We start from the raw sequence: 13261 nt of genomic DNA on the forward strand, positions 1-13261 counted from the left end.
AATTTGAAAAATGTTTCCAAGAAAGGAATCGCAGATTTGACAAATGTATTAAGTGTAACGGAGAGTGCTTTGAAGGTGATAAGGTCGTCTTGTTAAAAAAATTAAATACACGGCTTAAAAAAAAAATTTCCATTTTGGGGGAATACCCCCCTCATATATATATACACACACACATATTTAGACCCATATTTAACTCCTCTTAAAACTATTAAAAATTCAATAGAATAACTATCACAGTAGGCGCTGTTGCTGCTCGGTGCTGTGGCGTCAGTTCCAACTCACAATGCTTCGGTGTACAACAGAGCAAAACCATGCCTGGTTCTTTCTGCGCCACCCTCACAACCTTCCCTTTAGTCCAGGCCCTGGGGCAGCCTCTGTATCAAACCAGCTCACTGAGGGCTTCTTCCCTCTGCTGAGCCTCTAAGCATCGTGTCCTTCTCCAGAAATCAGCCTCTCCTGGCAATATGCCCCACATACGTGCGACAGTCTCACCATTCTTTCTTCTTAGGAGCATTTTAGCTCGACTTCCTCCAAAACAGGTTTATTTTTTTTTGGTAAGTCCATGACACATTCAGTATTCTTTGCCAACACTACCATTCAAATTTATCAATTTTTCTCTAGCCTCCCATCTAGTTTTTCACATGCATTTTGTTAGGTTGTTAGATGGCATGGAGTCAGTGACCCTATCTACAACAGGACCAAACCCTGCCAGCCTGTGCCAGCCACACTGTCCCCACGCTGGTGCTCAGTGGAGCAAGCCACTATGTCAACCCATGCACGAGGCCACTGAAAACACAGAGGCTTGGTCAGGCACATCTTTAGTCCTCAAAATGGCACCTTTACTTTTGAACACTTCAGAGACGTCTTCTGGAGATTTGGCCAATGCAATACATTATTTGATTTCTTGACTGCTGCTTCCCAGAGTATTTATTGTGGATCCAAGTAAAATTAAATCCTAGATCAACTGTTGATTACAAGCAACATGTATCAAGATGTTGGTAATTGGCTCAGTTTGAGGATTTTTGTATTATATTGAATTATAACCCACAGCCATAAAGAGGTATTTAACTTGTTTTTGTCCTAGCTTTGGAATAAAGTATGTCCCTGGTTAATACAGCTGTAATTATATGCTGGCCTTTTAAAAATTCAATTCTATATATGTCTGTTCATGTAAAAGTTAAAGAAATTAGCAATATAACATTTGATTAATAGTTGGGCGAGGCAAATGATTGGTTAATGCTCTCCTAACAAATGCGTAGGTTTTATAAGAGTCACATTATAGATCAGTTTAGCACTTTTTTTTTTGGGGGGGGGGTTCCCTGGCTTTTGAAATCATTTTATCGAATGTGAGCAATTTAGTAAAATAATTTTCAAATCATTATTACCAAGACCAGACCAAACTCACTGTCATCAAGTCAATGCAGACTCACAGCGACCCAACAGACAGGCAGAACTGCCCGCAGTTTCCAGACTGGAACTCACTGTGGGAGTAAATTGTTATTACAAGGGCAGTCAATTTTCAGACAACTCACGTTTCTATACGTTATCCTTGAAATATTCCAACCTTTTTGAAAATTCAAAATGTACACAGATGATAATCAGATGAATTCATTTATCAGGGCTATGAAATCCTGGTGGTCCTGCCCACCAGGCAATACTTTAGTTCAAAAGCACTACAGTCTGTCTTCATAGTTCAGTGTTTATTTTTGCAATTTTAAAAGATTTCTATTGCTTCTCTCCTATTATTTTGAAAGAACAATAGTAACGTTTTTAAAAGCCTCTACCAATAACATAAATTCAAATTTAAAAGGGAACAGGTTATCAGTAGTGAACCAAAAGAAGCAGATTTCAATCAGACCCTAATGTAAGTAAGAATGAAATGCTGAGAAATCTGTCAACGACCACAGCGGCAGCTACAGCACAGGTACGCCCTGTTACTGACGCCCAGCTCTCCCTCCATTCATTCACCTTTTGCCCACTATGCAAAAAGGGGGCTGGGCCCTTTCAGTAATTTCCCTTTTCCTTTGACCTCCGGCACAATGTTAGGCTTTGTCAAGAGAAGGGAAAGAAGATCAATTCCAGAAAGAGAAGAGCGTGCTTCTCTTTAAGGGGTTAAAGGAGGCTCACTCTCCCCCTCCCCCGGTGGTTCTGTACCCTGCTGCCTCCCAGTGAGGCCTCTCCCTGTGAACAGCTTAACCAGTATGCTAAGCATGAGGTTTCTGGCCCCCCAGTGTGGCTCAGCCTGATGGAAGACACCACACATCTCTGCAAGGAGGACGGAATCTCAGCCTCGGAGCCGGGCTGGGCATTTCCTTGGGCACACCATCTCAGCAGAAGGTAGCTGGCATAAGTCTTCAGACTTATCATTACTTATTACTAGCCAGTCCTTCATTATCTTATCCTAATCTCCTGTCATAATGAGCAGTCTCGACATTAAACTTGCCCTGTTCAAACTATGTACTGTGTGGTCTCTCTCTCGGGCAAACCCAGGCTGAAAGACCCTCACATTGTATTTCTAGTTTGCCTCAGTGGGTACTAGTTTGCATAGAGGTCTGTATAGCCAATCTGATTCTCTCCCATCTTTTAATACCCCATGTGCTTTTTCTTGAGAAACGTCAAGGCTTTCAATAATCAGAGGTTATTCGTCTATGGTTTCTACAATTTGACCAGAAACTACACTAGTTATGGCTCCCCCACCCCACCCCCATTCAGTCTCTTAATGTTTGCCCTTTTCCGACTTATGACTTGAATCTTTCTTCGGCTCACAAATTTTCCTTGACTTCTCTTTTTTCTTCAGACATATTTCTAACTCTGTGTCCCACACAGGGTGCACAGCTGCTCTAGAGGGGTGTGCAAGCTGCGCTTCGTACAGAGGTCCACTGGGAAGGGAGTGTCCCACACGCAACAAGGCCTGCATCCTGCTTGGTGGCCACGTACCCAGAGACGCCTTCGGGTTTCAAAGTTTCACCAACAGTTTCTGGATCTTTTTCTCTGTGTTCAGATTCCACTTCTTTTTGTATGTGTTTCTTTTAGTAATCACTAATACTCATGTAAAAGGTTCTCACAGAAAAACAGATGAGCCACTTAAAATGGAAGAGAATTAGACTGGCCACAGACTTCTGGAAGTGTACAATTAGCATTTGAGGCCTGCATTCCAGAGACTAATGGATCACTTGACAGCCTAGGCATCGAGAATTCTAGACAGCTCTGCACTGAACTCAAATGTACAAACCAGACTGAAAGGTTCCGCCTATCAGTTTGTGGTGCTTGAGCTTCATTTGCTCAAACACTCCCTAAAAGATTATGAAAACTAATACACCCTCACCATTTCTAAACTGGCAGGAACAAAATTCTCACAACTTACAATGGTGTTGAAAGTTGTAATTTCCAGGGTACTCTACATATTGCCATTTCTAATAAAACTGTGGTATTTGCTCTTTTAAAAAGCATCCATAGAATAGAAATATCACTATCTTTAAGGGGAGCAGAGCAATGAAGTCCTGAGGGAACACCAAAAATAGGCTTTGGGGCCAGGGCGTGGCACCCCATCAGACTCGATCAGAAAATGCTCCTAAAGGTCAACAAACAGACCTGGAACTATTTACAGGCAAAAACAAACAAACAAACAAACATAATTATTATGGCATCAGAATTTATTTTATTCCTGTTTCTCTTTAAACTTCTTCCACAGAATTGTAATCTAACATCATCCAATTTTATGCTGGAGTGTCTTTGACTGACTATCTGATGTCTCACAAGAGGAAAGGATCTAAATTAAAATTTTAACTTTTTTGTCTCTTATTTCCTGTGATAATGAGATCTAAAGCCCCATAGGTTTTCTCAGGCCTAAAGCTCTACAATGCAGCCGGGTGGCAGGTGGGCTCAAATCCTTTAGTTAGTAGCTAAGCACTTAACCACTGCACCACCATGGCTGACAGGTACCCTAAAATTAACTAGCATAGTAGTAATAAAATGTGAAGAGCCATTAGGCAATCCAGATTTTGTAATAAAGTGAGCTTTTAAGTTCTCAAGGCCTCATATGACCCACTAAGAATTCCAAAGTACAGAATAAAAGCTTTTTAAATTTCCAAACAAGAAACTTTCCATTGTTCCAAATCCTTCTAAACCCCACAGGAATAACCAATCTCGCTTACATATTCTCAGAAGTTGGTTTACAATTTTTTTAACTATAAAAAAGGTGCAGAATGGACTTAAAATTCACTCATCATTTGATATTTTCAACATGGCCACAATGACTTCTCTAGATCAGGAGTGGGTAATGGCTGGCCCACGGGCCATAAGAGAACCGAGAAATCATCAAGCCTCACACATCTCATCAAACAGAAATAGTTCCAGCCATCACATTATGAGTAAGTTAATTAAATATTTGACCAGTATGGCCCAACAATGATGTTATAAATATCCAAATGGCCCTTGGCTGAGAAAAAGTTCCTTTCCCCCGCCCTAGATCCAGACCCAAACTGCATTAAGCAGGAAAAAAAAATGTAGTCACAATGCCTAGCTAATTCACTCATGCAGCCATTTAATAAATATTACACTGGACCGACCTGAGGGAAAATGAAATTTCACCATCTCTGACCCTTTGGAGCTTGTGGTCTCATTGAGACAACAGCATCAATCAAACATCATACAAACAGATGCATAATGATAGACTATAATGTGATTTACTAGAAAGGTACATGCTGCTGTGAAAGCATTTAACTAAAGCTTAGGGGAAGGGGTGCTGGCCTCCTGGTGCAGTAGGGGAAGCTGAGAGGATTTCCTGAGATAATGACATTTCAGTTGACAGCTAATTAAGCTCCTGTTGGTGCTTCCCTATTTTATAACTCTCCTGTTGGAATTAAATCACAAAGGGAAAGGGCCGAGCACAATGAGAAGGAAAGGAAAAGAGGTACATCCTAGGTTGCTTACGATAATTTAAAATTTTGACTTATACAAGATAACATGCCTTGACAATAAATTATCAGTGGCTCTAACAAATACTTGTCTTACTAAATGTCATATTAAAAAGATGAGTATAACCCCAAAAATTTACACTAGATTCAAGTATCTTCCTTCTATACCCACAAAGCATCATTCCAACCCATGAATAGTTCTTAACAGAAGACAGATCATATATATATAATCACATCGCAGGAGGAGAGAATAGCTGTGTACTTAAGGCAAAAGCTACACTCTCAATTTGTGGGCCTAGTAAACACATGCGCCTCATTCTCAATAGATCGCTCCAGTCCTTGACTTCTCATGGAGGAGTGGTTATGAGTTGGGCTGCTAACCACCGGCCTGTCATTCAAACCCAATAGATGCTTCTCTGGAGAAAAACGAAGCTAGTGTTTGCTCCCATCAAGATTTACAGTCTCCGAGTCCCTAAGGAGAAGTTCTACTTGGTCCCATAGGGTAGTAGGAGGTGGAATGGTCTCAACGGCAGTGAGTTTTGACTTCTCAGCGCCTGTCTTGTCATTAAAACCACACTCACTGCCTCTGGGTGGATTGGGACTCAGAGCGACCCAGAGCAGAGACCGCCCCTGTGCATTTCCAAGGGTGTTCATTTTCACCAGAGCAGAGAGCCTTACCTTTTTCCCACAGAGCAGCTGGTAGGTTCAAATTGCTGATCTCACCACAGAAATCCTTAATGAACAAGGATGTCAGCAACTAGTCTTCCAGTGTGTGGTGTGGAAAGATCTGTGTTAACTATCCTAAGATTTAACCAGTAAACCAAAACCAAGCTCACTGCCAGTGGGTCAATTCCAATTCATAGCGACCCTATAGGGCCGAGTAGACCTGCCTCTGCAGGCTTCTGTGCCTGTACACCAACCCAGCAGCAGGTGCCAGCTGCTGACCCTGTGGTGAGCAGCCAACGCGTAGCATTCCGAGACCGCCAGGTGTCCTTAACCAATAAAGGCATAGCAATTTAACAAATTCATGGATTAACACATATTTTAATAATGGGTTCTGTAATAATCAGAGATGTCTCAAACCCTCATTCTTTGAAACATTTTATGAGATCAAAATAAAACTACATAGAACAGATAGGCCTCTAAAATGAAAATCTAGATTTCCCATATTTCCAAAGATGATTTTTGAATGACATATGTATCACACATATCCTCAATACACACACCCCTAACTAAAAAGGCACACTACCACAAACAGCTGAAATGTATCAGATCTACACATAAAACACCACTAAGTCCCATTTTGGGACTTTTATTAACCACCTAGTACATTTAACTAAAAGCTAATGCAAATGATAGAGCCATCTGCCCTTCTCAAATTTACCAAATATAAAACCTCCCAGAGTATGATACAAATAAAAATTATTCTACATGAGGAAACTGCTAATACTCAGAGAAGAACCCTAACCTGCCCCAAGCCATCAAGCCAGCCCAGGCTGGGAAGCCACCTCTGGGTTCAACTCATCTTCAGTCTGTCTCAAGACACTTCCTTCATCTGGGGCGTTTTCTTTTTTTTTAAAGCTCAGGGATTCCCCAGATGGAAAACACTGGAATTTTCAGTGGCCAATAAGGTCTGAAGCCATGTCAGATTTGAATCTCAATTTTGGGGGAGAGGAAGTGCATGAGAGTCCAATCTATGGGTTGCATGAATCTATGGAATTCCTGTAATGAATTCTCAAACCCATATTCACAACAGTCATTGCCTGTAGAACACTAAACAAATCGCCACGTGTGTTCTACTTTTCATGTCAAGTGTTAATAAAATAAAAAGCTATTTAAAAGCACAAATAAAAGACGGCGTAAGGAAGGACAAGAAGGTTTTAGGAACAGTGTCTCTTGGGAAATATAGTCATCCAGACACCCTCGAGACATCGGTAAAGACCTCTCTAGACCAAGACCACATTCTTAATCTCTAAAGACAAAGGAGAAATACCAACAGGAGTTATAGGCAAATAGGAGCTCTCTTACACAGGCTGTAGGAAAATAAACTGATACCTTTCATTCAGCAACTCAACACCTAGCAACACATCATGAATGAGTTCAATTTTTCCCCCTCCTGTAAGGCAAACTCCTAATAGACAAAACCCAGCAGAAACAAATGAAATAAAACCTAGTCAAAGCCAAAACCTAGTGCCATCAAGTCAATTCTGACCAACAGCAGGTCTGTACGACTGAAAATCTTTATAGGAACAGATATAACATTCTCCTGTGGAGCAGCTGGTGGGTTTGAACCACCAACTCTGTGGTTAACAGTCCAACACACCAAGACAAAACAGACATGGGAAGCTTAAATGTCCTGTATTAGAAATCAAACCAAAACCCCTGCCTTCGAATCAACTCTACCTCACAGTGACCCTTTCAGGGCAGAGCAGAATGGCTCTTCAGTGTCCAAGGCTGAGCTTTTCTGGAAACAGTCTCACCTTTCTCCAGAGGAGGTTTGGGTGGGTTAGAAGCCAAACGCTGAGCCCACAGCATGGTGAGGATTCCCTGTCCTGTATTAGGAGACCATTAAAGCGCCATAACATCATTACGTGGGATATAATGTCGCCAGAACGATATAAGGGAAGTTTAATAACAGGGGGATTTTTTCTCTTACACATGAAGAAGGAAAGAAAAGTCCTGGTGGGGCAGTGGGGTAAGTGCTGGGCTGCTATCCTAAAGGTAACTGGTTAGAACCCACCAGCTGCTCCTGGACCGAAAGACTGGCGCCTTGAGAACCCTAGGGAGCGGTCAGTTCTCCTGTGTCCTACAGAGCCAGCAGTGGATTTGCTTTTGGTTTTTTTAAACAGAGGGCAGTATCATTGGAAACTTACACAAATAGAAAAAGGCCTGGGATGACATATACCAAAGGAAACTAGTTATTTTTGAGTGGTGAGATAAAGAGTAATTCTTGTTTCTAGGGGTTTATATGTTTGGAAACTATTTCATATTAGGGTATGTTTTTTTTTTTCATTCAGAAACAACTAAATATCGTTTAAAACTAGTTTTTAGAATGGATTCCCGAGTTCCTAGCTGGCAGGCTCTTGGCTACTAATCTAAAGGTTGGTGGGGTGAACTCACCTTGCAGAATCTAGGAAGAAGGTCTAGTGAGTTCCTGAAAGATTACAGCCAAGTAAACCCTATGAAGCAGCTCTATTCTGCTTTACTGGGGTCTCCATGAGTTGAAATGACTCCGTAGCAACTAGTTTGGTTTGATTTTTGTTTTGAAAATGGATTCACCGATCTGAACTCTTTCTCTTACTGTGAACTAGGAATCTATGTTAACAAAAGGTAATGACTCAATGCATAGCAGAACAAAGCATTGCCCAATCTTGTTCCATCCTCACATTCAGTGCTGTTTGAACCCAATGCCGTGACAGACGCTGTGTCAGTTTATCTCCTTTTTGCTAACCATTCGCTTTTCCAAGCTTGATGTCCTTTTCCAGGGACTGATCTCTCCATCCTTATTTCTAAGGAGCATTCTCGCTGGATTTCTTCCAAGACAGATTTGTTTGTTCTTCTGGAAGTCCATGGTACTGTCAATATTCTTCAACACCACCACAATTCAAATGCATCAATTATTCTTCAGTCTTCCTTATTCACTAACTTTCACATGCATATGACCTGAGCAAGATTGTATCATCTGCGTATCCCAGGTTGCAAATAAGCCTTCTTCCATTCCTGATGCCCACCTATTTTCTTCATACCTCATCTTCTCAGATTTGCTCAACATATAGATAGTGAAAGGAGTACCACCTGGACACACCTTTCCTGATTTTAAACCATGTATATTCCCTTGGAACCCTGGTAACAACATGTAATATGCACTGGGCTGCTAACTACAAGGTGAGCAGTTCAAAACCACCAACCACTCGATGAGAGAAAGATGAGGCTTTTTATATAAATATAAAATACATAAAATATAAAGTGTCAGATATCCACAGGAGCAGCTTGAGTTGGAATCAACTTGACAGGAGTGAATCTGAGGGGTTTTTTTTAGTATTCCCTACATCCTGACTGTCTCTTGGTCCAATGTAAAGGTTCCACATGAGCACAATGAAGTATTCTTTAATTCCCATTCTTCTCAATGCTACCCGCAGTTTGTTAGAATTCAGTCAAATGAATGCCTTTGTATAGTTAATGAACACACAAGTAAACATCTTCCTGGCAGTCTTTGCTTTCAGCCGAGATCCATGTGACTTCTGCGATGATAGCCCTCATGCATGTCCTCTTCTAAATCCAGCTTGGATTTCTGGCAGCTCCCTGTTGATGTACTGCTGCAACCACTGCTGAATTACTTTCAGCAAAATTTTGCTTACATGTGACATTAATGATATTGCTGGAAAATTTCCTCATTCTGTTGGATCATCTTTCTTTGTAGTGGACACAAATATGGATCTCTTCCAGTAGGGTGATCAGGTAACTGTCTTCCAAATTTACTGTGCTTAAGATTAAATAAATCTACCCAAATCATCTTGCATATAGTAAATACTCCAAATTAAATCTAATATCATCTTTACTGACAGTAATAAACACTTGAGATTTGCAAATTTTTTATATATAAGATAGGAAAACCTGAATCTTCACGTAAATCATTTCCCTAAATTCCCAAATTAGGTGTAAATTTCTGAAAAGAAGTAAATACAAACTTTTCTAAGTATACTGAACATGAAAGGGCCACTCCCCAAGTTTCCGAGAGAGTACAAACTATCATAACCGGACCAAGGCACCCTCCTGGTACAGTGCTCACCGCAAGGTTTGAAGTCTGAAGGCGGGAGAATTCCGCTGTCGACGACTTCCTCAAACACCTCCAACCTTGGATGCCTATGGGAGCACTTCTATCTGCTCTGTCCTAAGGGTCTCTGCGAGTCGGAATCCACTCATGTCAGTGGTGACAGCTCTAACCCTAACGATCCGCTCAACACAGTTAAGGTTCCAATAAATCTGAAAATGTTAGAGGAAAAAGGTCTGTTTTGTCTTTGAGGGGAAAAAAATTCTAAGTCCTTTGGAAGGAAGCAGAGATCTGAATCACTCTGTTTTTAAATACATAACTTGCCATGTCTTTTCACAATTAAGACATAAATGCCTTGCCTACTAGAACTCTTTTCAAATCTCTGACCTCCTCTCATACACCCTGTGTAGAAACACTGAAACACTTTAGTGAAGGCCCTGGACTGTGGCAGGAGTGCCTGGGTCCAAATTCTGGCCCCATCTTAATGATGTGATCTGACCAAAAGCAAACCAACAGCAGAAGCTCGGGAGATGTAGTGAATCAATACGGCCTCCCAGCCGTAATTCCTTGGGGTGTATTATAATTCTGGACTCTGTGCCTGTGGCTAGGATTTCATTTTGGAGGGAGTTCTCTACTATGCTAATGGGCAGGATTAAGGTGAGATTAAGGCTCGAACTTAGTAAAGGCTGTCAGCCAAATCACGGCCTTTGTTTTCTGGGGGAGATGGTCTACTGACAGACAAAAACCACACAGGCCATCTTGGACAGAGAGGAAAACATCCCAAGACTAAGGACAGCAGAGCACATTCGTGATCTCTACCCTGAAGTGGCAGAGGCCATGACCAGAGGCAGCAGAGACAGAGGCATGGAGTCTAGGACAGAGCAAAGGAGTCAGGCTCAGACCTGAAGGAGACCGTAAAACAAAACCGAGGAGCAGCGCTGAGACTATGGGTCAATGAGGCAGAGAAACAGGCCGGCTTCCTGGTCCATGGAAGCAGGGGCCAAGGGGCCATGTGACTGAGAGGCAGAGGGCCTGAGAAAGACTTGGCTGCTGGCTGAGAGGTGTTACCCTGGGCCAATGACTATATCTTTACTGTTTACCGATTTTGACTTGTGGTAATCTATTAACTTACCTAATACCAAATGTCAAGGATTTCATCTTGCTTGGCCTCACAATAAATGCTCATGGAATCAACAGTCAAGAGATCAAAAGATGCACTGCATTAGATCAATCTGCTGCACATGACCTCTAACCTTTAACTGTTCCCTTTACCTCTTCAGCGTACTGGAAGCAAGGATGTTACTTTGAAGACTAAGGTGCGCCTGCTCTTGCTCTAAGCCATGGTATTTTCACGAGCATCATCTGCATGTGGAAGTTAGACACTGAATAAAGATCAAAGAAGAATCGATGCATTTGGATTATAGTGCCGGGGAGTATTCAATGTACCACGGACTACTAAAAGAACAAACCCATCTGTCTGTCCAAGCAGAGTGCTCCTGGTAGCACGGATGGCGAGATTTCACCTAGCGCACTTTGGATCTGTTGTCAGGAGAGACCACCCCCTGGATAGAGAAAGACATCATGCTTGGTAAAGTGGAGGGGCAGCGAAAGAGAGGCTGGCCCTCAAGGAGATGGACTGGCACAGGGGCTGCAGCAATGGGCTCAAGCAGAGGCACAATGGTGAGGATGGCGCGGGCAGTTTCATTCTGCTGTGCATAAGGTCGCGCTACGGGTCAGAAAGGACTGGATGGCATGTAGCAACAGCCGCACCATCACCAAAACCAAACTCACTGCCACTGAGTGGATTCTGACTCATAGCAACACTAAGAGATGGGGCAGAACTGCCCCTCTGGGTTTCTGCAACTGTAACTGTTTCCGAGAGTAGAAAGAAAGCCTCATCTTTCTCCCATGGAGTGGCTGGTGGGTAGCGGCCCAACATGAACCTACTAGTTTTCTCTGTGGGGCCTATGTGCTTACTGCAAGAAATTATTGGATGCAACATGGATGCAGAGAGGCGGTAGGAACAGCTGGTGTCAGAATAGGTAAAGAAAGACGGAGGGAAGAAGCACCTCTGACTCCTGCCTCGGGGCAAAAGAGAAGCCAGAGATCGGAGATGGCCACCCTCACTCCCTTTACTGCAAGCAATGCGGTCTAATCGATTCCAATGCAGAGACCCTGTAGACAGTGGAACTGTGCCCAAGTTTTCCAAGGCTTTAAATCCGTGTGGAAGCCGACTGCTTCATCTTTCCCCCAAAGAGCAGCTGGTGAGTTTCAACCTTTCAGTTGGCAGATGAGCACTTTAAACACTGCACCACCAGAGCTCCTGTGTGTGACCTCAGGCTCTGCTAATTTAGTATCTCTGTGCCTAATCGGGCAAAGGAGATGCCTCACAGGACAGCTGTGAGGATTAAGTGACTTAATAAACTTAAAAAGGCTTAGAACAGAATCTAGCATATAGAAGGCACGTGGTATTACCATTATTGCTACTGTTGTAATATCACCTCTTCGAAACAGCTAAATTTGTGCCTCTTAATAAATATGTAGTACTTTGTAGGAAATGACAACAAATGGCTTTATTGAAATTTAGACCTACTGAGGAAATACCGTAACCAGACTGCCTTGCCAGGAAGGCGGCAAGAATAGTTGAGACGCAGGACTTTCTAAAATAAGGAAAGCCCGTTCTTTCTCTTGCAACCTACGGAGATACAGTAACCTTACTTGCAAACAGATATTCAAGACCCAAAAAGTTTTACAACTTCAGCACGGAGCACATCAACCCAGCACAAACAAAACTCTCAAATTCAAGCTCTATAAATGTAAACTATATTCTTCTAAGAAATAAATTCATACTGCTCTTCTTGTGTAATAGTTTGGTAGTGAAAAAAACAACAAAAACGATAGTACATCTATGTCATCAGAATACCACAAGTAAAAATGTAGAGAAATAGTATCTTAGGAGAAAATGACAACAATGGAGTTCTGAGAGGTAAAGCCATCTCCCCAACTTCCATAGTTGCCTTCTCACTCCCACACCACTTCATTCAAAGCACCCGTAACAAGGCCCAAGTCGCAATAAAGTTGCTATCCCACTAAATGCTTTCTTGCTTGAATGGGACATTCTTTTTCCAGTCACAATTCAGCTGGAACTTTAATATCCCAGTCTTTTCCCACCCCGACAAGTTTAGGCAGTGAAATCCTAGAAATGGCCTAACTCCTGATTAAGATGTCTCTACAGTTATCAGTGTACAACTGATGGGGATGAACCAGACCATCCCCGTGCCCTACCGGCTGTGGTCTTCACCTGAAGGTCTTCAGATTCAGACACATGTTGGCCCAGAAAATCAGAGCGCCAGTCTCTAGGCCCCGCATTCCAACTCCAGTTGTGAGCTAGAATGTTTACCTGGCTTGCCCTCAGATGCAAAGTTCCAGCATCAATCAGGGACACGGCCCCAGAGCAGCCAACAGGTCACACAGGCCAGGCCAGACCACAGGTCACTTGGCACCCTTCACAGACATCACTACTGAAAGCCCGACTGCCCAAACCTTGACCTGATGAACAGGACAACGGACTGGC

General features: G+C 42.5%; 1 protein-coding gene across 1 annotated transcript in view; it reads right to left on the minus strand.

The window, feature by feature from the left end:
* Nucleotides 1-13044, minus strand: part of MKLN1 (muskelin 1) — a 123645-nt gene extending 110601 nt beyond the window's left edge. The window contains exon 1 of the mRNA XM_045288776.1: nt 12989-13044. Coding sequence (XP_045144711.1) covers nt 12989-13014 — 26 coding nt within the window. The 5' untranslated portion in view covers nt 13015-13044. The remainder of the gene's footprint in view (nt 1-12988) is intronic.
* Nucleotides 13045-13261: the final 217 nt, after the last annotated feature.

Source organism: Echinops telfairi, unplaced genomic scaffold (genome assembly GCF_000313985.2).
Source record: "Echinops telfairi isolate 266 unplaced genomic scaffold, ASM31398v2 ScPeMD7_23;HRSCAF=83, whole genome shotgun sequence".
Taxonomy (NCBI): Eukaryota; Metazoa; Chordata; class Mammalia; order Afrosoricida; family Tenrecidae; genus Echinops; species Echinops telfairi.